Source organism: Condylura cristata, unplaced genomic scaffold (assembly GCF_000260355.1).
Source record: "Condylura cristata isolate star-nosed mole 26May11 unplaced genomic scaffold, ConCri1.0 scaffold00024, whole genome shotgun sequence".
In the NCBI taxonomy this organism is placed as follows: domain Eukaryota; kingdom Metazoa; phylum Chordata; class Mammalia; order Eulipotyphla; family Talpidae; genus Condylura; species Condylura cristata.
This window is the reverse complement of record NW_004567125.1, coordinates 8,144,811-8,169,718: the sequence shown is the minus strand read 5'-3', so window position 1 is coordinate 8,169,718 and position 24,908 is coordinate 8,144,811. Positions and strand designations below refer to the sequence as shown.

General features: G+C 50.1%; 4 protein-coding genes across 7 annotated transcripts in view; 3 read left to right on the top strand and 1 right to left on the bottom strand.

Moving 5' to 3' along the window:
* SNX8 (sorting nexin 8) overlaps positions 1–540 on the top strand; it is a 40,150-nt gene extending 39,610 nt beyond the window's left edge. The window contains exon 11 of the mRNA XM_004688057.2: positions 417–540. Coding sequence (XP_004688114.1) covers positions 417–527 — 111 coding nt within the window. The 3' untranslated portion in view covers positions 528–540. The remainder of the gene's footprint in view (positions 1–416) is intronic.
* Positions 541–3,282: 2,742 nt separating this feature from the next.
* NUDT1 (nudix (nucleoside diphosphate linked moiety X)-type motif 1) lies at positions 3,283–11,103 on the bottom strand. 3 transcript variants are annotated; one of them, XM_012729057.1, is made up of 4 exons: positions 11,025–11,103; positions 9,806–9,971; positions 3,860–4,005; positions 3,283–3,474 (listed from the first exon to the last, which is right to left on the bottom strand). In XM_012729057.1, exons 2-4 carry the CDS (start codon positions 9,955–9,957, stop codon positions 3,302–3,304), a joined length of 471 nt encoding a protein of 156 aa, XP_012584511.1. In that variant the 5' UTR covers positions 9,958–9,971; positions 11,025–11,103; the 3' UTR covers positions 3,283–3,301. The 3 variants fall into 3 exon arrangements, with proteins under 3 accessions (XP_012584511.1, XP_012584510.1, XP_004688113.1); XM_012729056.1 differs by having other exon boundaries at positions 11,020–11,092; XM_004688056.2 differs by lacking the exon at positions 11,025–11,103 and adding an exon at positions 10,913–10,979.
* A 4-nt stretch (positions 11,104–11,107) lies between these two features.
* FTSJ2 (FtsJ RNA methyltransferase homolog 2 (E. coli)) lies at positions 11,108–16,466 on the top strand. The gene is made up of 3 exons (XM_004688055.2): positions 11,108–11,196; positions 12,698–12,987; positions 15,642–16,466. Exons 1-3 carry the CDS (start codon positions 11,129–11,131, stop codon positions 16,082–16,084), a joined length of 801 nt encoding a protein of 266 aa, XP_004688112.2. The 5' UTR covers positions 11,108–11,128; the 3' UTR covers positions 16,085–16,466.
* A 940-nt stretch (positions 16,467–17,406) lies between these two features.
* The window catches only part of MAD1L1 (MAD1 mitotic arrest deficient-like 1 (yeast)), a 321,869-nt gene continuing 314,367 nt past the window's right edge, over positions 17,407–24,908 (top strand). The window contains exons 1-4 of one of the 2 annotated variants that reach the window (XM_012729276.1): positions 17,407–17,480; positions 19,272–19,434; positions 21,978–22,118; positions 24,655–24,834. In XM_012729276.1, coding sequence (XP_012584730.1) covers positions 19,285–19,434; positions 21,978–22,118; positions 24,655–24,834 — 471 coding nt within the window. In that variant the 5' untranslated portion in view covers positions 17,407–17,480; positions 19,272–19,284. The remainder of the gene's footprint in view (positions 17,481–19,271; positions 19,435–21,977; positions 22,119–24,654; positions 24,835–24,908) is intronic. The other variant, XM_004688054.2, reaches the window with a different exon arrangement.

Here is a 24,908-nt window from a genome sequence, read left to right as displayed (position 1 = left end):
CGAACTCAGATCCCTGGTTGAGAAAGCTCAGGGGCAACAGCTTGGAGGGTGGGTAGGATAGAAGACGGGATTGCCCATTCTGTTGGCAGACAGTTCTTACTGACCTAGTTAGTTTCAACCCTGGTCAGAAACAGATTGTGACAGAAACATCTTAAATATTTTTCAAGATGTGAGTTATAGAACACATATCCCACTTAAGATCCTTAAGTTAGAATCTTTGGAGGCCAGCATTTGCGAACCTGTTTTTAGTGGGACCCCTAGGTGAGTCTAGGGTAAGGGGACACCAGATAAATCTGGATCTGGGCCTCTAGGGGACCCCCGGTGGAATAGGGAGCTCTAGAGGATACCCAGATGACACTTATACATTAGTCAGGGGCTAGCCTTGCTCACTTCTTTCTGCTCCTGTCCTCCTGCAGATGAGCAAAGTGTGGAATGATCTGAAGCCTAAGCTAAACTGCCTCTTCGCGGGACCAAACAGCTCCTTGACCCCACCGAGGTCCCCACAGGATGGCCTCTCTCTTCACTAGTGCCGAGAGGACCGGGGCAAGAGCTCCGGCGTCCTCACTAAAACGTCTTTCCAAACGGTGTGTCCCTGTTTAATTCCCTCAGACGGCGCTGCCCCCACTCCTGTGTGCTCCCAGGGCCTGGGTCTGAGGCTCCTGGAACAGAAAAGCCGATGCTGGGCAGGGTAAGGCCATAGCTGTCCCCTCATGGGGAGCAGAGCCTAGCATCCAAGGCCTGCCAGCATCCACTGAAGACCCAGGGTCTGCTGTGGTGTCCCTGTTCCCTCTCGCCTGACACCTGTCCCATGGCCTGTTGCTTTGGTGCTTGAGATGTGTTGAATTCCCTGAAGTGATTTCTCCATGGCACAAGTGGAATGATGGTTTGCACACAGCAGATGGTGCCCTGGACATGTGTGCAGGAGGACAAGTGCTAGAATGGTCAAGAGAGTGAGAGGAGGCTGAGGCCTCACGGAGCCAGGATTGTCTCTTCAGTCAGTATGCTGCTGTTGGACAAGGTGTGCCTTTGACATGTAATTGGCAGTGAGAGTCAGACAGGTCACCAAGGCCAGCAGAAGCCCTGGATGAGCCTGTGGTACCGCGAGTGGCTCTGAACTGGCAGTTATGCCAGAAGGTGAGGACCGAGGGGTCACAGGGTGCATAGTGCTAATTTCCTGGGGATGAGCTCCAGAGATGCCCCAGGACTGGGTCTCACTTCTAGAACAGTTTCCCCACATCATCCTCATATTCGAGCACACACCTCTCAGCCTCCCTTCCTCTCACTGTGGGAACTGAGGGGACCAGTTGTCCCTATATGAGATGAAGTGTTAACTCCGTGGTAGTATGTGCTGAGGCCTGCAGCCAGAGTGGCTCTTTTGATTTCTTGGCCTGTGACTTCCCTATTTTCATCTGTGAGAGCTTTGAAAGAGGTTCACATTTGAACATGGAGTTGCCGAGCTGTCTGCCTTACTTTGGTAGTCTGATGGGGATGTCTCACTTTTGCCTGGGTCTCCATGCAGCATGTAGCATGAGGAAGAGGGCGTTCTTGGGTAACTGCCCACAGTGAGCTGGTTTCCCTAGCAAACTAAAGCATATCAAGTTCAGGGGAGAGGATCTTTTGGATCTGGCCAGACAGCTGTGTCAGGCCGGGATGCCTGTGCGGACTACATGGGAGTGGGGGTGGGAGACACTGCCCCAGCCTGAGGCTCCTCAGCGGCCTCTATGTGTCTGTGTAACTTCTGGCTGAAAAGCAGGACGGCGTCACCCAGTCCCATGTGTGGGGGCTGTTACAATCACTTGCCTGTTTCTGGGCTGTTTTGCCTTTTGATCTGCATGAGACAAGTTCTCAAGCATCTTGAGTGGATCCGTGCTGCTCCACAGGCAGGGCACTCTAGCACTGTGTATACTTCAGCCAGAAATTGTGATCACAGGCCTGTCTTGCCCTGTGGTGGCACTGCTGAGCTGCCACTGCTCACCTGCCGGGTTCTGCTCGTGGGGGTCAGGGGCATGAGCACAGCACGTTGTTGGGTGAATGCACTAACCCCCGACCAGGTCCACCTGCAAGGGCACTTCTAGCTCACCCCAGCCTCCAGCCTCTGCCCTCTAGGGAGTGGTGGGGATGGTGATGGGCACTGTGCTTTCCAGCCAGGACAGAACAGGTCATCTTCCCACCAAGCCTTATTGTTGGCCTTCCCCTGGGCTGCTGCTGGTGGGTCCTCTGGCTTGGGGGGGGTTCTGTACTCAGGCCCAAGGTGGAGGACTTGGGGTGGTGGAGTCCCTGCTCATCCATCCCCCAGCTCATACCTTCCAACTACCTGAGCTATCCTTGAAGACCAGGGAGAGTGCACATCGCTATGGCCAGGCCACAGCCTGTGGAGGACACCTCAGTGGACAGGATCTGGTCCTGCCATTCCAAGAAACCCATTATTGTAGGAAGGCCGGCGTAAAGTCCAGCCACTGCCTTAGCATGCCCTCAGAACTCTGGCTGTAGGCCAGGGCCTTCCAGTGTCCAGTCTACTCTTCCCATGTCCACCTACTCAGTGGTGACAGACAGGCTCTGGCCCTGATACCACAGAGCAGCAAAGGAAGATGTGATGGGGGACAATGACTCATCAACATGGTTGTTTCTAAGGCCTTCCCTCTTTGGGGGAGTCAGTTTTTTTTTGTATGAAGCACTTTATAAGGCTGCAGAAATTAATTACTACCACACCCAATAAACTGGAATTGTTTACAAAAGATATATATTCCAAGATTTTTATCAATAAACTTACATGAACAATTATTAAGCATATTTATAAAAGTTGGGTACAGCTGTGTGTTCTTTGTGTATGTCACTATTAACTTCCCTTGTCAGAAATTAGGAGGAGAATGGCCTCTTGTCTTGGTGGTGGTGGTGGTGGTGGTGGGGGACTCACCCAGGGTGCCCCTGGGCTCTGCCTCACTGTAAAACAGGAGACGGCAGAAAGTGGGGAGGGGGTGAGGAGGTGGACATGCCTGATTCACCCTGTGACCCCAGCACTAAGCTGGGCACTGAGCAGATGGAAGCCAGGCCCTCCTCCACCTCAGGGATAGTCAGAAAGCTGACCTCTCATAGGCATGTGTCTTCTCTGCTGCTATCTCTGCCCCATCTGGCCAGGGTCACAGCCTAGCACATCCAGGGCTCCCTGAGATCAGGGCTGGGCTTGTTATGGGGGGGCCCCAGGTGTTTAACAGATAAAGGCATTTACTTCCCTTTCATCCATTTGAGTTACCACACAGAACCACACCCCAGCTCTCGGCTCTGGAGCCTGCCTGTTCCTCCTCTAGACAACGTCCACCTCACGAAGCGTGTAGTCCATGATGGTATCATGGTCCTGGAACTTGAAGTACCCCTGGAACTTCCTCTTCTGAAGCAGGAGGGGGAACCAGTAGCAGTTATCAGGCCACATGTCACTAAAGGGGATCTGGTCCAGCTGGAACCACTGAGGGCGCATCTCTGCAGCGGGTGGAAAGGAAGAACACCCACATTTAACCCAGGTTTACACTGACTTCTGAGGAATTAACTGCAGGATTCTGTGTTAGGAACGTACAACAGGTCCTCGTTCAGCATCATTTCATTCTAACACTGGTGAGAAAAGAAACCCTGGGGCAAACTGATGAAATATTTTTCAAGGACCTGCTTTCCTTATATGTTGTTTTGCTTCTGGTCACATTTCTCAAAGGTAACTTTAGTGAGGACGTACTGTACTTGGTAAATCATGTGGCCATTGCCTATAGACAGACCTGGAAGAAGGCTGGGGCTGGTGAGTTGAGGCCTTGCACTCAGAGGGAGTGGCGGGTCAGGGCTGCCGAGTGCTGGAGGGGCAGCTCCCAGGACTCACCCTCGCTCTCCTCGGGTGTCCCGTGAACACTGTCTGTGCAGAAGATGTGCACGTCCATTAGCTCGGGTTTATCCACGAACTCAAACACAATGTGGCCCACCTTGTGCAGTGTGTCCACAGTCAGACCACTCTCCTCCTGCAGCTCCCTGGAGTGGAGACAGAGGGGTGGAAGGTGACTGAGCACATGCCGGGATCCACACACAGCCCTGAGAATGTGCAAGGCAGGTGAGGGAGTGGGTGGTTGCACCTGCGCACCTAAGCACTGAGGCATCACAGGGAGGCCTGGGAACCCGAGGGAACGTCATCTAGAACACATCTGGCTGACCCACATCTGGCTGACCTTTGAATTTATATGGTACCTTTTTGAAAGCTGCTTTGGCTCAGAGATTCTAGATCAGGAGTGTGGTGAGCCATTAGCCGGAGTGCATAGGCCTACCCTTCTTGTACCATGTAGCAGCTCAGGCCTGGCTGCACTGTTGTTACTTGGAGGTGTCCTGAGAGTTTGTGGTAGAGCTGGGCACCCCTCACCTCCTTCAACTGCTCTCCCCCCATGGGGCTGTGGCAGTCACATGAATGCTGCTCTCTAGGTTCCAGGCTGTAGGAACCTGGACCAAAGCTGGGCCTTTCTCTCCAGAGACCTAGCATTCCAGCTTAATGCTAAGTTCAGGGATCAAACCACAGATGTCTGCTGTATGTCTTGAAGGAGGAGCTCTTTTATCCTGTTAGCCATGGACACACCTTCCACCTCCTCCCGCCAGGTCATCTAGTTGGTTACATGGGAAAAAAGCTTCGGGCCAGTCTGGCACCTGTCCCCCCATTCTCAAGCTCCTGTCCTCACCTGGTCTGCTTGAGGGAGAGGGGATAAGGGCTGATTGGCCACAGGAAGCATACTGGGAACAGCCTCGTATTCTAATGCTGTTGTCTATTTCTAGACATTTCCAGAACTACATGTTGCTATAGAGCATCCAGCAAACAAACACCCAGACTGGCCACCCTGAGAAGCCCTGCTACCACTTCTGTGTCTTTCCTTTGTGTGTGTGTGTTTTTTTTCCCTTTGTACAGCCCTGAAAGAAAACTGAAAACACAGTGCTTTTCACACAGCAGTGACATTCTGCTCCTCAAGGAATTCAAGTGGCTTTTCAGCGGTTATGTATTATAGACTAAAAAACTTGTTTATGGAGAGGGTTGAGGTGCACCCCTCAACCCTAACTTTTTTTTTAAAGGTGTATTTATGCACATAAAAACTGGGGGGGGGGTAGGTGAGAGGATTCACCAGAGTGGGAAACAAACTAGGTGGATTGACCGAAATACATTGCCAAGGGGAGCGGCGACAGGACAGGTCTATCTGCTGTGTCATGCGGGTCACCTCCCTGGCGGGGGATCAAATTCATGCTACAGTGGCTGAGGACAGCTCCATAGTGCTGTACTTTAACCCCTGGCACTACCAGGGAGGTGCCCACCCTCCTAATTTCTCAGTCACGGTGCTGCTGCTTCAGTCACTCAGAAGGGCGTTCTGGAACACCAGCTGTGTTCAGACTCTGGGGACTCCTGCAGCCGCTGCTGTCAGGAGACTATCCCCTGTCAGTCTCACTTCCCCACCACCCTATATTTACTTACTTCTATAAAAATGGTCTAATTAGGCTCTCCCTGGTGGCTCAGCGGGTTAAAGCACTGCATTGAGAAGCAAAAGCCACTTCCACATGAGTTCGATCCCCGCCTGCCCTGGAGGTGACCACATGGCGCGGCAGACCTCTCCTGACCCGCCCGCTGCTCCCCTCAGCAGTGTACTTCATTGATCTGCCTATTCTGCTCCCCGCTCTGTCTCTGGTGAATCCTCTCACCCTCCGCATTTCTGGCCTGTACCCCAGTTCTGTACAAATAAATATTAAAAAAAAATGGTCTAATTATGACCAACCATTTATAGTTGTTATGTTAAAAAAAAAAGTTTTAGCTTTCATCTCTTAAGTTATGTTGGGGGCACCATACTTACGCCTGTAACAAGGAACAGGGAGGCCACTTTGCCCCTCAACTATACACACTGGGTTAAATGGTCTTATTTATTTACAAGGATGTCTCCCTCAGAATGGAGTCTACTCTTACTTTCCAGATGCAGGCCCATGGAAGTTTTGAAAACTGAAATTGACTCACTGAGATAGTTAATTAAAATTAGACTTGACCTAAAAAATGAGTGTTTTCACTTGTGGGGTGCAAATAGAAGCAACTCAGCAAGCCCCTACCCCTGTGGCAACAGACTGGGGGATCTGATTTTAAAACAACTTCACTTCTGATTTAATGTTTTGACTGAAACTCCCTGAGCATATGGCAGTGAAGGGAATATCCGTAATCTTGGGGACAGAGCTAAAGCACTGTTTCACAGGCGGGATGACACTGTTGGTTTTGCTAAAGTGTTTGATTGTCTCATGATGCTCAGCTCCCCAGACAGCAGATGGAGCACAGGATGAGGAATATATTAAACAAAACTACAGCAGCCCAGTGTCTGGCTGAGTGTAGGGAGGTGGGTAAGGGGCCCTGTGATCCTGGGGCTGCTCGGGGATCCCCTCAGCGGTTTCTCCTCTGCTCTCTTACAGAGTTTTGAACACTCTGTCCTCTTCAACCCTGGGGCTATCAGGAATGTACATGTCACCTGCCCACAGCCCATACCTCACCCCCAGGGCCTATACCCCTCACCAAAGAACATGTCATCTTGATGCTTAGGTGGCTTCTTAGCATGCAGGAGGGACCATTCACACAGGGCTATCTAAAGTGAGGAGGTGGGCAAGGAGGGTATATTACCTGGTTCTTGAACTGGGACTCCAAAGGGCAAAAGAGCTATGCACAAGATATGTACCAGACTTGGTTCTGAAGCCCCTTTGCATGGCAGAAGCTGTGCAGCCAGGGTTGGCAGCCTATGGGCAGCCCTGGGCAGAAGGGCACACAGCCCTGGAAACTGACCTGTCTCCCCCTCTTCACCAGTGCCCTCCCGTTGGAGGGCACCTGACCCTTTGCTGCATTCTGCACCCCAGCTAGAAGATGGGTTTCCCAGCAGACTCCTCAGAGCCAGCATTCTGCTACTTGGTTAGGGCTGGTCGATCTTAACTGGACCCTGAGACTGTTTGACCTGTCTCAGAGTGAGGCTGGGCCTGCCTTAATGCCAGGCGTCTGTCAGGCAATAACCTGATCCTCTAACTCACTGCTGCTGGGCATGGAAACCAATGATGCCCTCTGGCCATGGGAGCAGGTTCTGCTGTGGAAGGGCGCACCCTGGTGGAAGCCCTGGTCTCAAACTTGAGCTGGCTGGCTGGGAGGAAGCCCCCTCCACAGCAGGCACCTTGTCCTGTAGCAGCTGCAGTCCCAGCCGTTGGATGAAGCCCCCAAAGGGCAATCAAGAGTCTCTTGGAGGGTAAGTGGGACCGACATAACAAAATTATGAATGATTCTGAACATCGAACATCAAAGCCATTGGTTTTGTGATCTGTGTTAAGGTCAGAACCAGGAATGAGCCTGGAGCTGGGGCACTGCTCCAGGGGCTTCTGCTTGTAGATAGCGACCAGAAGGCTGGCCTGGTCCCTCCACCCCAGATGTCCAGGCCCAGCACAGCAGTTGCACAACCCCCCAAAATTTGCTCCTTTACCCATCCAGTCATGTAATACCTCCAACTCCTGGAGATACTAAAAAAGAAAACTCTTTGGTTTTTGTCACTATGTCATGTGTTTACGACAAAGTGGCACCGCAGTACAGTGTGACCATGGGTTTTTCAACAAACTATGATGGATGAGCTGGATATTCATGTGGGATTGAAAAAAAAACCACCTCAATTCCAGATAATTTAAAGATCTAACACATTATGAAAGGTTTAGAGCATCAGAACAGACATGGCAGCGATATTGGGATTAATAGAGAACATAGAACAACTTAGCACTGTGCTAAGGGCTTTCAATACACGCCAAGAACAGACAGGCAGTGTAAGCAGAGATGAAGTCCTAAGAACCAATGCTAAATTTCAAAGGCACTAACAGAAAGAATGCCTTTGATGGGCTGATCAGTAGGTGACATGGCCGCGCAGATAATCTCTGAGCTACAGAACATGTAATAGGAAAATGGAAAAGCACAGACAACAAAGACTTTAAAAAGAGGGGGCGAGAGGGATCAAAATGGTAGGGAAGAGCACAAGGACCATAGTGATGGTGCATGGGTGAACCGGTGGTGAAAGGAAAAAGCAGTGTACAAAAACACTGATGTTAAAAAAGAAGAAAATACATACATACACATACATAAAGGACAAAATATAAAAGCACTAGGAGATGAAAAGCAAAGAGAAGGAATATTTGAAACAATAATTACTGAGAATTTCCCTACCTCAAGGTCAGACACCCAAACACAGATCTGGAAGTTCAGGGGATAGCAAACAGGATACATGCCCTTTCTGTACCCCAAAGACATGTTATCTTCAAACTACAGAAAATCAAAGATAAAGAAAAATTCTGAGAGTAACCAGAGGGGGAAAAATAAAGATGAAAATTTGCATCAGACTTCTCAGAAACTAAGTAAGTGAGAACAGAGTGAAATATTTAATGTTGCGTGGCCCCTGCTCTGGCAACCAAGAATTCTATACCACAAAATTACCTTCACAAGTCAAGAGAAGACTTGCTCAGTGTCTGCCACTGAGCAGTGCTTGGGTGTGGGCGTTTCAAATGCCAGCAACATAATGGTCCCGGTAGGACAGATAACTCTAGTGGCAGAAGTGAGCCTCTGGCACCCCCTGCTTCTGTCCATTTCCCTAACTCTCTTCTGCACCTAGTACATCTCCAGCATAGCTCATGGGTTGGGGACTCTCACCAAACGGCTTTTCTCCAGTCCTTCCAGTGCAAGACCAGCTACAGTCCCCGGCAGTTGCCAAGAGGAATGACTAAGATACCAGTATGGCGGTAGCCCTGGTCCCAGGCCAAGGAAAGGAGGTACACGTGAAGCACATGACATGGAGAGCTTTTTGAACTAAGGGCTACGACTGAAAAAACAAACAAACAAACAAACAAAAAAAACAAGAACAGGAACAGAATATCATATTGGAGCATTTTCATGTGTTAATGGTATCGAAACAGAGTATAAAACATTTCTTATAATGGTCTGTGATCATGTCATTATGAAGACACCCAAAACTAGAAAGCCACTGGGTTATGGCACCCCCAGTTTCTTCTCTTTCAGATACTTTAGTAGCATACATTGGGGGATTTGTTCTCTCCAAGGAAAGTGACCTTAAGGTTGCCAACCATTTTCAGAATAAGAGTAACATCAGCAGGTCCTAGGGTCTGTGTAGTGCTTTGTGACTTTCTCACACAGACACACACACACAAACACACAGTCCCATTTTATCCACTTAAGACTGAAATGAAGTAAAAAGGGCAAGGAATGTGCAGGACTGTGGAGTTCAGCTGTGCTTGCTGTTCACTATCTCTGGGCTTCATTCCTTCCCATGTGAAGCTTGCTGTGTTGAGGCTAACTTGAGACTATTGTAAAAGGTTTCTGATTGAAACATTCCTTATCAGTTTCATGGGATCCTCATCAGTTTCCTGAGAAACATCAGTCATCAGTTTCCTGAGCAAATGAATACTCAGTGGCTGACCAATCCTGCAGCTAGAAAGGGGAAGCCAGGACTTCCCAATGCAAGCCACATGCATAGCAGCTTCCCAAATGTACCCCATAATTACCAGCACACACACACACACTAGCCTGTCCTCAGCACTGAGTCAGGTCTTTTATGTGCAGTTTCATCTAATCTCCCTGATAATCCTAATTGGTGGGTACTGTTATCCCCATTTTGTCAGATGAAAAGACTGAGGCCTAACTACATGCTCGAGGTCACACAGCTCTAAGTGGTGACATCAAAGGCTGGCACTATGTTTCTCCCTTGTGCAAACTGGTTCTGTGGTCAGGCTATCCTTTCTTTACCTCTTGGCCCCATCTTTGATGGTCTCCCCTTCTTCAACTTTACCCCCAAAGCCATTCCACCGGCCAGCTCCGAAGCCTCGTTTCTTCATGCCCAGGAGAACTCTTGAAGGCTGAATCACCAAAACCAAAGTGTAGAGCCTGGAGGGGCGCATGTTCCCAGTGGGTTCTATGAAGAAGGAAAGAGGGCTGGTTAGCTCAGTACAGAAGTGGATGGGGTAAGGAGAAAACCTGTGTGTTTTAGTGCTGGCAGGGGCCAGGTGGGTTGGAAACATGCTTTCAAAGGCAGGGACGGAGGCCACGGTCTTTTTCCAGCTCAGATGTGAGTGGCCTGTCTTGGTGTAACAGATGATTTTCTGGGGGCAGAAAGAGGATTGGCCTTTGGAATCGGAGGGACTCAGTGCCCACTTTGCCAGGCTGATATAGAAGGTCTGGTGACAGCCACTCTCTTTTACCCCCTTCTTAACACAGGGGTGTTTCCACTTTATGTCTTAGCCAGGTGCAGAAGCAGGAGGGCAGACCAGCCCCCGTGCTCAACAAGCACCAAGATGCCGTTTATCAAATAAATGGTTGTAGGTTCAGGATTTGGCCTTGGCCCTTTCATCAGTGGGGTCTTCCTCTGGCCTTTGGATGTGGCTTCTGTCTCCGTGAAGACCTCCAGATTTCCAAGGAATGCACCACTCCCGACAATGAGACCACCCGGTGAGACCTGGCTAGTTCACCCTCCTGTGACAGAAGTTCACGCTCGTTACACAAGTGTGGCTCCTTCAGGTCCTGGCACTCAGAAGGAGCACTGCAGCCAGGGTCCCCCTGCTGGAAGAGGTGAGAACGACCGCTTGAGGGTGCAGTCTGGAGAAATGCTGGAGGCATGGTCCATCTCTACCCGGGCCTGGGTCTCCAGCTCCTCTCCGCAGGCGCCTTGGTCCCATAGTCCTAAAGTCGGGAGCTGGTAGTCTGGCATCAGGACTGGACAGGTCCACGTTACTCAGGTGGCCCCTGAATGCAGTCACCTGTAAACTGGGGCCTGTTAACCAGAGACACACGTAGTGCTCCTGATTGGACCTTTCAGACGTGGGCTACAGATAAATGAAATTCCCCAGCCATCCCTACCCGGGCTCCGATGCGCCCAGCTGTGCTGGCCCGGTCCGGCACTCGCTCCTTCCGCCTCCACCCCGCTCTGTCCGGCCCTCCTCTCTCCGTTCCGCCCGCCAGCTCACCAGACCTCGGTCAGTTCCTGCAGCCTCCGCTCCCTCGCCCCGCTCGCACTTAATTCAACTACGCAGCTCCGCGGGCTCCTTCCGAATCTGGAAGTCGCTTCCGGGCGTCATGTCCCAGACCGGAAGCGGGATGGGCACTTCCGGCGGCGGGAACTGGCGCGGTCTGGCCATGGCGAGGTGAGCGCGCGCTGTCCAGAGCTTCGCGGCGTTTAAGAACGCCGGCTGCTTTCGTGGGGGCGGGTCGCCCCTGTTTTTGGTCAGAAATAGTGCTGACCCGCCTCGGTCTTGGCCGGGCGGGTTGACGGAGGGGCCTGTAGGCCGGTGCCCGAACAGTCGGCGGGGGCCCTCTCGAGGAGCTGCCTATTGGGCTGGAAAGGGCCGTAGGAAGAGGAGGGCGGTGAGGCCACCCTGCTGGCAGAGGGCGCGGAACGAAAGGGACTGGTGAGGTGGCCGTGAGTGGAGGTCTCACTGCCAGAATCGCGGGCCTGAAGGCACGCGGCTCTGAGCGAGAAGCCCAAGTGGCGGGCTCCAGGAGGTGGGGGGGGGGGCTCGACAGGTCAGCTGTCCAGACCAGGTGGGCTCGGGGTGCGGCTTTTTCTGTGCCCCACCCCTCCCCTCAGCCCTGGACTTAGTTCTGCCCCTGAGCCGCTCTCTCTGGTCTCTTCCTGTTCTTCCCAGGAGACCCCTCAACTTCCAGTCGTCTGTAATCTTGTCATCATGTTGTGCGGTGAAACCTGTAGCCACGGGGATAATGACAGCTTTATTTTTACTCATTAGAAAAACTTAGAGAACTTACTTGCAGGATTGTTCTGAGAGTTAAATGAGGGACGGTGTGAATAGCTCTTAGGATGCCTGGCCTATGGGGGCAGTCTGTAAACTTTTCTAGAGGAATTGTCCCTCAACTATTCTCACTGCTTGAAGTCAATTTTAGTGAGACAGTGACAGACCAGGATCTGTGCTGGCCACGGAAGCCGTGGAACTAAGGCAAGACTGGAATTTGGGGGGGTTTTCATAGTCTCTCAATCCAGTGAAATGTGTACCAGAGGAGAAAGAATCTATTTTAATTAGTTTTATCAGTACTGGGAAAACTTTGGTTGATTCAAACAAGCTATCATTGGTGTTTGAGTTTGCTTTTTGAAGAAAACTTCCGGGGGTGGGGGGGGGAATGCTTCTTGACTAAATGATAGAAACCCATTGTATGAGTCAGCTTGGGCTGCCATAACGTTGTCACAGACCAGTTCGCTCAAATAACTGAAATTCATTTCTTAAAGTGCTGGCAACTGAAAGTCTGAAATCAAGTTGTCGGCTGGGCTGTTTGGTCTTGAGTTTTCTCTCCTTGACTTATAGGCAATTGCCTTCTCCCTCTGTTCTCATGTGGCCTTCCCTCTGTGTGTCTGTCTTGATGGCTTCTCATAAGGACACATATCAGATTAGGGCCTGAGCTCGTGACCTCATATTTTGAGTTACAGAGTTAGGATGTAAATGTCCAGATTTGGGGGTACACAGTTCACCTCATAACACATACTTTTTGGCTGTATAGTTTTGCAGAATCACCTTCCCACTTAGGCCTCCATGTCCCATCTCTATAATGTTATGAGCTGAACTAAGGACCACACTGAGCTTGCAATCTGCTTACCTGTTGATGTCAGCCTGTTTGCTCCTTTTTTTCTCCCATCAGGTCCTTGAAACTGGTATGTGCTTCGCTCCTGCGCCAGAAGTTCCATACCACTAGCAGTCACTACAAGGGTCGGTCTGGCACTGAGCACCTGTGGCTGAGCAGGCATCTGAAAGACCCATTTGTGAAAGCTGCGAAGGCGGAGAGTTACCGGTGTCGAAGTGCCTTCAAGCTTCTGGAGGTGAATGAGAAGCATCACATCCTACGACCTGGCCTACGGGTGTTGGATTGTGGGGCAGCTCCTGGAGCGTGGAGCCAGGTGGCAGTGCAGCAAGTCAATGCTGCAGGCACAGGTGGGGCTTCCATGCTGCTCTTAGGCCTTCTGACCACCAAGAGTCTGCAGACCCAAGCCAGTTGCCCTCCACCCCAGAGGACACAGAGTAGCTGAGCCACTTTGTGAAGCACCAACTTCTGTGTCGGATGCTTAGTAGTGATGATAAAAATACATTTTCCAAATGAAAGACAAGGAATTCCAAATGGTCTAACAAAAAGCATCTCACACCATACATTAGTATGTCAGTGTACATCCTTCCAGAATTTTTTTGCATGCATAACTATGTGTGTGCATATTCTTACTTTTTAGGATGTGATATTGTATCATATATTTCTGGCTGGTTTGGAGCTTTCATGGAGTTATCGCTTAATGATACTGACATTTTTCCATGACAGTCCACAGAGTTGACCCCAGAGGTTTCCAGGTCCTGATTTTTGAATGCTTATGTTTCATGGGGGTCCCAGGTGGACTTTCCTTCTCCCCAGCCCCCAGGGTTTCCACTTTTACTGAACCCAAGTTATCTGTTTCATAGTTTGGGTTTTTGCCAAAGATTTTCTATATTAAAAGTTCCCTTCTAATGACCCTGCTACCCCTCCAACTTAGCTGAACAGTTGCCTGCCCTTCTGGCTGGCTGTTGTACTATTGGGTGTTTAACCTGTTAGTCTGGGACTCTAGGTTGTTCTCAGGTGTGCACAGTGCTGTGAGGACTATGAGAGTGCTGTGTTATACTTGATTTAAGAGGATGGCACAGTTCACAAAGATTTCTCCCAACTTTCGAGAGTGGGGACATTTGTGTCTATTTTCTTGATGAGAAATCAGAGGAGTTCAGTGCCCTGCAGTCAGACCTGCAAGTGTTGATCCTTGGGTTCATTCACCAGTCTCATTGTTGGTCTGAGGACTCAATCAATGTGAGATCAGTTTTAAAACTTTATTTTTTTTAGCTCAAAAATTGTTCATTGACTAAAATGAATGAATTTGTGTCAGGACTTTTAGTTCTTACCACTGCTAAGCCAGTTGCTAATATCCACAATTGATAGTAGTTCATGTTTTAATTGCTCTTCTGGAGAAGCAAGAAAATGGCCAAGTTGGGCCCTCCCTGGCGGCACAAGGGGTTAGGGTGCAGCATTGCAAGCTGGCCGTGGCTGCTTCAGTGTGAGTTCAATCCAGGTCTGGCCCCCATCTGGCCCCAGAGGTGACCTCACATGGTGCAATAGATCTCTCCTGTCTTGCCCCTCAGCAGTGTACTTTGTGCCCGTTCTGTTCCCCTACTCTGTCTGTGGTGAGTCCTCCCACTGCCCCTGCACCTCTGGCCTATACTCCAGTTCTGTATGCATAAATAAATAAATCTTTTAAAAAAATGGCCAAATTTACCTGGTAGGCAAGAAGTGGCACAAGTAGTCTGTGGATAATATGACTTGGTTTCTTTCCTCCTAGAAGTTGCAAAAATGCAGCCAATGCCATTAGTGGACACTAATGGTTGTAAGGCATGGGATGTTAAAGGGAAGAAAGCGCAAATGCTTAAAAAGAAAGGTGAAATGTCTTACTTTTCCAGGACTGAAAACTGAGTTTTCATCTTTGCAATGAGGTACTCTGTAAAATACCTGAACTTTCAATCTTAAGACAAAAGTATAGTATCTCCCTCCCTCCCTAGTGTTTTTATTAGACTTAACCACTTGGCAGATCTGAAACTTATCAATGCTTGTACTTGTCATCAGAACAAAGGCCCTCAGTACAGGGAAGTGATACAGAGATAGGACACCTGGCATAGGGGGCTTTACGGGGCTTTGAATGTAGCCGCAGCTTGAGAAGAGTGGGAGCTGGGGACAGCTTTTTGTAGACAGGAAGTCTTGTTTTCGTACGGTTAATCAGATATGTTTTCATAACTTTTTAAAAAAAAATTTTAACTTATTTATACATACAAGAACTGGGGTGTAGGCCAGAGGTATGTGTGTGTGGGGAGGGGTGAAAGGATTTACCAGAGACAGAGTGGGGAGCAGAACAGGCGGATCTCCTGAAACGCATTACTGAGGGGAGCAGCAGGTGAGACAGGAGAGGTCTGCTGCTCCATGTGGGTCAGCTTCCTGTCTGGGGGTTGAACTTCTGCAGCAGTGGCTGGCAATAGTTTGATAGCACTGAGATTTTAACCCTTGTGCCACCAAAGATGTCCTTTTCATAACTTGTCATTCAAATATGGGCAAAGGGTCACTTCTTATAACTTATTTTACATCTGTCCATTTTTCTCATTCGGCTTATTTCTGATGGAAAGAAATTGGATAAAGTTGCAGAATAGGTCTGTTGACTAAGTCCAGAGATAATTTATATATCAGCATGTATTTTTATCAAAACAGCACTCAGTGATAAGAACCATTTCATGAGAACAAGCCTCAGGGAGTGAAATAAAATCAGAGTTGGAATCAAGTCCTGGTGTGGCTCTGTTCTGCTTATGACTGGAACTGTTGATTTTCCTTTGTGGGGTTAAGTTTCCTCTTCTGCAAAGGACCAACCTCCCCTCTCACCTGCCCACTCCCAATGTATTTTTGCAGGATATGTAGAAAGTAGAAGACTCATGTCCACTTACTGCACACAAGCTCTTTTCTCTAGTCTTCACTTTATGATTGTATTTTTGTGGGAAGATTCAGAATATAAGTAAGTAATACATCCACTCTTTTTTAGATCCCAAGGCTCCTGTTGGCTTTGTGCTTGGGGTAGATCTTCTTCACATCTTCCCTTTGGAAGGAGCAACTTTCCTGTGCCCTGCTGATGTGACTGATCCAAGAACTTTCCAGAGAATTGGAGAGCTGCTTCCTGGTGGGAAAGCAGATGTGATTCTGAGTGACATGGCACCCAATGCCACAGGGATTCATGACCTTGATCACGACAGGCTTATTAGTCTGTGCATGTGTCTCCTGGCCCTGGCTACAGACATCCTTCTCCCTGGGGGGACATTTCTTTGTAAGACCTGGGTTGGGAGTCAGAGCCATCGATTGCAGAAGCGGCTGAAAGAGGACTTCCAGAGAACAAGGACTGTAAAACCTGAGGCCAGCAGGAAAGACTCTTCAGAGGTGTACCTCTTGGCCACACAGTACCGAAGAGTGAAGGGGTCTTTGGAGGACTGAAGGTTACTTCATTATTGGTCCCTTTCCATTACAAATATAGCCTGAGATCTTTCCCAGAAGTGACTGGGAGAACTGAGCGCCTTTTTTTTTTTTAACCAAAAAGATATGACAGAAATATATTCAGTGGCTATGATCTACTGTAAAAAAGTCTGTGATGTGATCTTGTTATTTTGGCCAAACTATGGTTAAAAAAAAAAAAAATTTCAACCTGGGGATGAATTTCCATTTCTCTGGTGAATTATCTGTAAAGGCACCCATTCCTCAAGGAGGAGTTCACAGGGCAATCAGGGAAGGCGTTGAGAGGATCTTATGCATGGGGTGGGTTTGCTTGGGCTTCTGCTGATTTGTTGGTGTAATACTCCAAGTCTATAAAGCTAATTGCCAAAACAAGTGCCTTGTGGTGAGTTCATTGTTTTTTACTCTTTTAAAACACCATGCCGACTTACAAATGAATGTAGGTATGTAGGTTAGCTAAAAGATTTCTGGAATTTAAGGAAGTCTACTGGTTTCTTAAGTGTACACTGAAGTGAACTCAGTATTTGATTATGATGATGATTAAATCTCAAGGACCACTGCAGTTAGAATGGATATCCAGGAATCTCCATCACGATCTTTTGTCTGTTCAGAACCCAGAACAAGCCAGACCTTTTATTTTTAGCTGGGTGGGGTGGGGGTGGGGTGGGGGAGTGGGTACGGGGATAGCAAGGAAAAGGACAGAGGCAGTGCATCTCCGTTCTACCTCCACCGCATTCTCCCTCTCCCCATCCCATTTCGTTCCATTTTGCCCTCTGGAAGACGGGAATTCAGACCTCAGCGCTTATCCTTGCAGAATCGCACAGGTAAAGAGCGTGAAAACTGACACATTCCGGAGAGAAAAATAGGTCGTTAAGGCCCCGGGGAGCCGCTGTTTGTGAGCCTGGAGAACCGGGTTCACCGAGCAGATGAAAATAACTTGCTAGTTGAGGAAACTGCTTTTGGTAGTGCGCCCGGAGGAAATTAAGAACGTCAAGTAAACAGGTCAAGTAAATGCTGCCTTAGCTAATGGGAAGAGCGCACAAAGTTTGGCCCTAGCAGGCCGCCGTTGGGCGGTGCTATTCTACACAACTCGGTGCGACCCCACCGCCTTCGTGGAAGCACGTCCCGCGGTTGACTGGGACACCCCAATAGTGCCGCCCGCAGGCCTTGGATTCCAGGAGGCTCCGAGCGGGGCCCACCAGGTTGGGCGGCTCCGGGAACCACACGGAACGCCCCCGACCAGCCAGTGGGCGCTTGCGGCACTTTACGGCGGGCCCGTCCAAGTCTCGCGATACCGTAGCTGCAAGTCTCGCGATACCGGGCGCCGGGCAGGGAGGGAGATCTGAGCGGCGGCGGCGAGCAGGCGCTGGCGGGCGGCGAGGTTAGCGCTGGGCGAGGGGCCGGAGTTGGGGCCGGGGCGCTAGGGCAGTGGCCCAAGGGGCAGATGCCACCACTCTCGCCTATCCTCGCTTTGGAAGCTCTGATCCGGCGTTCCTACTCCCTCCTTTCAGTCTCCGAGACCCCTCGCGGTCCCCACTCTGTCACCGTGGGTGGGTCTCAGATCGCCCCTCCGCCAAGTGCTCTGTCCTCTGTTCTGAACCGGGATTTGAGCCCCCGTTTCCCTTTCCCTAGGCTTCCTGTCCTAACAGGAGAACCTGGAAATGGCCAGTGATCGGGAGGGCAGGAGAGCGCCAGGGAATGTATGTCACAGGTCCTCGCGAAGCAGGTTGCTCCCCTGAGACAGTCCTGGAGACAGAGAAGGTCTTCCCTCCAGAACTGCCCTTTGCAGCTGTTCAGTACATTGACCTCTTCTTCAGCTGAATGAAGCGTGGAAGTTGGTACCATTTCCATTTTGCAGCTCAGGAAATCTTGGAAAGATGCAAAGTGACTTGTGACTTGCCCAGAGTCATACAGCTTGCTGGTACCTAGCAGAATGGGGACTTGTGTTCATAATTAGCACGAATTTGGAGAAAACAGAAAAGACATGTCATGAACTTAAGAGGCCAAAACAGAAAAGACATGTCATGAACTTAAGAGGCATTGTGCAGTTGTGTTGCTAGGTGGTGATTACCCTTGTAGTTTCTTTAGGTTTCAATATCATTTTTGACAGCGATGAGAAGTGCTGTTGAGAGCCAGTCAGCAATGGATCTTCAGTGTGGGGGTTCTGTTGAGAGCATTTGGGATTCAGTGGTTAAGTTGCTGGAAGATTTGAGTTTCTTGGGTAAGGAGGTTGGAGTTTGAATTGCCAGCATATCCCATCCTAATGGGGCAACTTAGTTTCTTTGTGCCCTTTTGCTCTATTGTATTTGGCATTTCAATTCTTGCCAGGGAGATCCTCAAGAAGAGGATCTATTGCCTTAATTTCCTATCATGGAATGGAGAGTATGGCTTTGACTATACTACTCTTGGCAGATGGAAGGACTTGCTTTCTGGAGCAGAACTCTGCCGCCTCCCGCCATGCAGGCCTGTGTCTGCGAGGCACATTAGTGTAGAGTGCACCATCTGTTCACTCTTGCAGTCCTTTTTCCATTTAGAGTGTGGGGGTCGGGGGGGGGAGGCAGCTATTAACTATGGCCCACAGAAAATGAGGTTCTGCTTGCACTGGCTGGGCACACTCTATACCTTCCAGTCAAAATAAGCACAGGGTTGGTGCAGTAAATTCTTTGCTACTGCTTGTCCTTAGACCTTCCCTTCAGTGGCTTGTGGGGCACACTCTCCCACCCAGGTTCTCATTTCAGCTCTGACTTTTTGGAGCTGAATTTTCATCATCTCTTAAATTTTTCTGAAAAGACCTACCTCATTTGTCTGCTGAGGTGAACATTGAGATGTCCTCTGTAAAAGTACAAGCAGAGTGACAACTGTGACAACAGTTGCACCATCTGTGTTTGAAGACTTCTTATGGACACTGTACTCAGCACTTTTGCAGAGTGGGCTTCATGATCCTCAGTTTACACATGGAGATGTGGTGGTTAAATCCTGGTGCTCAATTAACATACCAATCCTTTCTTTTTGTTACCTGGATGAAAATAGTACATTTATTAATGTTATTGTTACCACATAATTATAGTTAGCATTGAGGTGCTCCTCAGAGGCACCCCATAATAGGTCACTATCAGAACTGGCGGCACATGAAAAACTTGCTTTGACCTCTCTCTCCCGTGTCTTCTTCCAGAAGGGCAGAGACCATGGAAGACTTGGGGGAAAACACCACTGTCCTCTCAACCCTGAGATCTTTGAACAACTTCATTTCTCAGCGGGTGGAAGGAGGATCCGGACTGGATGTTTCCACTGCCGCCCAAGGCTCTTTGCAGATGCAGTACCAGCAGAGCATTCAGGTTAGTGGTGGTGTTGGGAAGTGCTGACACCTGGCAAGGGTACTTGCCCCTAGGCAGGGCCTGCCTGGCTAAATGTCTGTGGTAGGAGAGAGCCTTTGACACCTGTCCTTAGGAGGGGCCAAAGGACCCTTCAGTTCCAGATAGTTCTGGCAGTCCATGTGTTGAGCTAGGGCCTTTTGCGTGAAGATGTCTGCCCTAAAGTAGGGCTGTTTTGAGTTCCAGAGATTTGAGTCAGGTCAGTGTTGTCTCAGCCAGCCAGCTGTCCACCAGATCTCCAGGGTAGGCACTCATAGGCTGGAGGCAGTGCTATAACTCTGAACTGTCCTGACTTAAAAACCTGATTTCTCAGCACTTCCAAGGTGGACCTGGTGCTCAGCATTGTACTCACATGAATGAACTCACAAATGCACCAGGAAAATCAGTTTAGTCTTTTAATTAAGGACAAAATCATGCCTAGAAGCGTGACCACTGGAATATTCCAGCTAATTGCTCTCTCCTTGATGTGAAGGCTGTGTTGTAAACACTGGGTCCCAATCAGCTTAGTAAGAAAGCTGGGGTGGTGGCAGAGAATTGGGTGTGTGAGGGCCTTACATTATCGGGCCATTTGCAGATCTTGGCTCAGTCTGTTATGGGTGATTTTTAGTTTTACTCTGATTATGGTTTCATTTCACTTTATTTCAAGTTGTAGATAATGCTTAATATAGACATAATGTGAAGGGATCTGGTCTCTTGAGGGATTTAAGTCTTTAAAGAGCTGTTGGGTCATTGCGGCAGGCATCGCTGGGTCCACATGTGATGGGGTGTGGTGCCTGCGGCCTCACTCGGGTTTCTGCCTCTGCTCTAGCATCACACCCCTTCCTGGCTTCTCTGCTCCTTACTTCTTGTCCTGTCATCCTCACGTGCTGCTGGGGCCATTCTCCATTCTGTGGCAGTGTCCTGTGTTCCGGGCCAGGGTTTTGGGTTGCTCTGGGAGCCCTGTTGAGACCCATAAAGTGTTCGGTAAAGCCTTCATTTGCTGAGCAATTGAATTAATATGTTAGTGCTCTGAGTTGCTTACTGCTTTTTTGGGGGGTAGTGGGAGGGAAGGATTGTTTTTCTGAAATTAGGTTTTTTTATATTTATTTTGTTTTGCCCTTAAAATGTTTTTTTAAAAACATGATGATGGTAAAGAGTGTACTGCTTTTGATTCTTATTTATTGGCAAAATAAGTTGTGCAACATTGGTCTAAACTTTTATTATTTTATTGATACAAATAGGAACTTTGGCTAACTGGTGAGAACTATAGAATCTAGAAGTCTGGAGGTCTTCAGTTCTTTCAGCTGGTACTGTAAAGGCTCCCCAGGTGGGATCAGTGAGTGAGCAGTGTAGCGGAACAAGCTGGTTAATCATGCACTGCCAAGACTGACCTGTCCAAGCACTCAGTCTGGAATTATTTCTCTCTCCTGAACTGCCCCAAAGTAGTAGGTGAGGGCACAGAGAACACACAGATCTGGGGGTCTAGAGCAGAGGTCACTATGTCTTTCCCACTAGTTTCCTTGTCCCACTTTTTCTTTGGTAAATCTCCTGTGGGAAGTGTTTACAGCCTGCTCTGCTCTGCATCAGTGTTTGAAATGTAAAAGCAATGTTCCAGCCACCTCCAAATACATCGGTGTTCCAGGAAGATGTGGCCAGTGAGCCCCGTCTCTCGGCCTCCTGATCTCTGTGCAGTGGTGCCCTGAGGTGGGGTCCTGCTGCCTTTTGGAGAAGCTGGAATGTAACTGCCGACACAGAAGTGAGACTAGGGATGTTATTGAGTTTGATGGAGACTAGGAACCACCCACTCCAAATGTCAACAGGTGGGAATTAAAATGAGAGAAAATATCACAGGGATAAAGAGCCTATCACCAAATGTGGCAAGTGGAGTAGAGAAGATGCTTTTTCTATGGCCTGGATGTCTCACCCTTGCCTCTTTGGGGCTGTATAATTATTTTGTAGGACTCTGCAGATATAATTAAATTCTCAGATTGGGTGGAGTGCCTGTGGGTTCTGTCATGTCATGTTCAGAGAGTCAGGGAGGCTGCACAGAAGGGGGTTTCTCAGGTGGTGGTGGAGAGCCCCTCTGGCAAGGACGAGGGCAGCTCCTGGGAGCTGACAGCAGTCCCAGGAGGCCAGAGAAATGGGCCTCGCTCGCACAACCATGCAGTGTGGGGGAGGGTTCCAAGCTCCAGATGTGAAGCAGCTGGCTGACAACGGCGATTTTAGCCTGTGCAACCCTGACCAGAGAATGCATCCACGTGTGGCTGACTCCTCACCTACAGGACTCCAGTGGCTGTGTGGCTCTTTTAAGCTACCAAGTTGGTTGTGATTTGTTACACAGTGTTAGGAAACTAATGTCCACTTTTCCAACACAAATGTAGACACTATCATCCTAAAATATATCCTCCTTGTATCATTTTTTACCTTCCTTTCTTTGCTCGAGGCTGAGTGCAGGCCTTACGGGACAGCTGCTCAGCGAGTGAGTGCGGAACGAGCCAGCTACTGAGTGTTCTCTTTCCTTTGGTCAGCTGGAGGAGCGAGCAGAGCAGATCCGCTCCAAGTCTCACCTCATCCAGGTGGAGCGCGAGAAGATGCAGATGGAGCTGAGCCACAAGAGGGCCCGTGTGGAGCTGGAGCGGGCAGCTAGCACCAGTGCCAGGAGCTATGAGGTGGGTTCAGGAGAGCTGTGTGTGGTATCTGCAGGCCACACAAATTAGAGCCTGCAGCTTGGAGCCTAGGGAATCTACCCCTGGGTTGCAGGGTCTGCTGCTCAGGCTACAGATGCCGACATTGCCTGCACCCTTGAGGGCAGTATGGAGGGGCTGGGCGCCCAGTGCGCTGCTCGTGCTGGCAGCAGCACCCCCAACTCCTTTCTGGGTTTTCTGATTTCCTCCTCCCTCTGGAAGAATTAGGGTGCACATCCAGCAGATTAGGGTGCAATGCCAGATAATAGGGGGATGTTGCTGGGCTACCTAGGGGTCTCAGATCCAGGCTGGGTGTTGCTGAAATGATTGTGGGATTTCAGAGTGAAGAACTTGGGGTTGCTTGACGTTGTTCCTGCCTGTGCAGGGCAGGCTGGGAAAGCATTAGCACCCTACTACCCAGAGATAGTGCTCGGTTTTTCCTTTGCCTTCTTCGCTTTGATGAACAGCACTTTGCCAGATTTCTTAATAAGTGCTGATGAGTTGTGGAAATGCTGCCAAGTGGCAAGCAGAGCGATGGACCAGAAAGCCTCGAGCCTCAGTGCTTTCCCTGAGGGTGGAAATCTGGCCTTGTTCTTGCCTTAGGTGGCATATTCACATGCTCACCTAGTCCCTGTAAAAATAGCTGATGTCTTGGAGGATGTGCTGCTAATTGGATTGCTTGAACCTGGCATGCAGGCTCCCGGGCATGGTGGCTTGTGCAGGCAGGTGCTGCTGCCTTGACCCTGGCGGCGCTCCCAGTGCTGCTGCCTTGACCCTGGCGGCGCTCCCAGTGCTGCTTTCCTGGGGGACGAGGTTTTCCATATGTCTGAGCCTTCTCGGAGGGGCGTTTCTGGGCTAACAGGCAGGCGGCAGGGAGAGGCCGTGGAAGGTTACAGCTGTTGAAGTGCCTTCACTAGGGCCCCCATAACCGGGACCATCCCCCTGTAGGAACTGAGGTGTGGTGGCACTGCCCTGGCTCCTAGGCAGGACTCACAGTATAGAACTATTGGCGCCCCTCTGGGTGAGTCCCTCAGGGCTACTGCCAACTCCAGTGTCCAGCAAAGGCTGTGGCACCTATAAGGGGCCCAGAAAATGTTTGAATAATAAGAGTTGTTGCAGGATCTCTGAAAGTCTTGTTTTGAGGAGTCCAGAGGCGCAGGGCTGCCACGCTTAATCCTTGGGTCCCTCATTGAGCTTGGCCAGCCTGGGTGAAGCCTAGCCCTCCCTGCTCACTGACAGCTGGCTGACCTAGAAGCAGTGATTTTGAAATTGTTCCTTTACGTATTGGACATTTGTAATGGTTTTTCAGGGACTACCATTTTCAGTGGGAAGGATGGGTGAGCGGGCTGTGATTTTTGGCCGCTCTTACCTGCAGGTACTGATTAGATAACGAGACTTGGGTGTCTGGGGAGCTGTCTCGACTGCTTCACCTGCTCTCAGGACTGGCAGCCTCGGTAGGGATGCCGCTTCCTCCCTGACCTGCTGACCAGGACACTGCTCTGACTCACCCTACCTCCTTGTGCCTGTAGCATGGAAGGGTCCCTGTGCAGGACTTCGTGGCTGTTCATAGGTTATAATTGCAGCTCCTTGTCCCTTTGAGTCCCAACTCAGTGTCCCTTCAGGAGGCTGCTACCTAGTGTCAGCTCCTACTAAGCCGGGTGGAAGGGCCCTGTTACAACCACTTACCTGAGTAAGACGGGCCCTGGGAGCACCTGACTGACCTTGGAGGAAGCTACTGCAGCTCAGCTTCCTGAAGAGGCTTCTGGAGGCTCAGCTGTGTCAGGTTCATGTCAGCTGCTGTCGCCGCCCTTACCCCTGACTCAGGCTCCCACTTTGAGGCCTCTTCACTTCTTGGGTTGAGGGTGCCCTCAGTGACCAAGAGCTGACTGTAGGAACCCAGGATCATCAGAGTGAAGAGTCTAAGTTCTCCCCATTTCTTACCCACACAAGCCACACATTCTCCTGAGGGCACAGACACAGACAAACTCCCAAGGTTTGCAGGAAATTAATGTGTCCCATGGCAGATTGGGGCCCTGGGATCAACTGTTCTGTGTGCAGACTCATGTCCACGCCACCTGTCCCTGCTCGCTTGACTGCTGATGTGGGCGGGGGAGCTGAGGTGCGGAATTCCGACTCATGTTAACAACAGCCCTCGTGCGCTCCTACAAAATCTGCTGCTGCTGCAGATGCTCAGAGGTGCCTGTGCAAGGTCAGGTCTGGATTTGAGATTTTCCATGCCTCACCTCCTCCTGCCCCGATGGTCACCCTGAGCAGACAAGTAATGACGGCGTGCAGCGATCTGTGCTGAGCGCTTCTCTGGGCACTCTGGCTCCCGTGTGGGGGTGCTGCTGCAGTGGCCAGAGGACTCGCCCTGGGGCAGGGTCCCAGCACCTGGCTCTCATCCTGCCTTTGACAGCTGCACTGGCTCTTCTCTGGGTCTGGATTGTTTTCCTGGGGGAGAAGTGCCGGGGTTGGGGGAGGGGTTGCCCTTCTCTCTCTCCAAGTCCTTCTGTTTTGGCAGCGTGAGGTTGACCGCAACCAGGAGCTCCTCTCCCGCATTCGGCAGCTCCAGGAGCGGGAGGCCGAGGTGGAGGAGAAGATGAAGGAACAACAGGAGCGTCACAGGTTGTGTAAGCAGAGTCTGGACGCCACCAGCAAGAAGCTGCGGGAGAAGGAGGACGGCCTGGCCGAAGCCGGAGAGGTGAGGGCCCTCCACCCCCAACTGCGGGGCCCTCAGGACTGTCTGCCACCCTTCTCTCGCTCCCTGGGCCATTT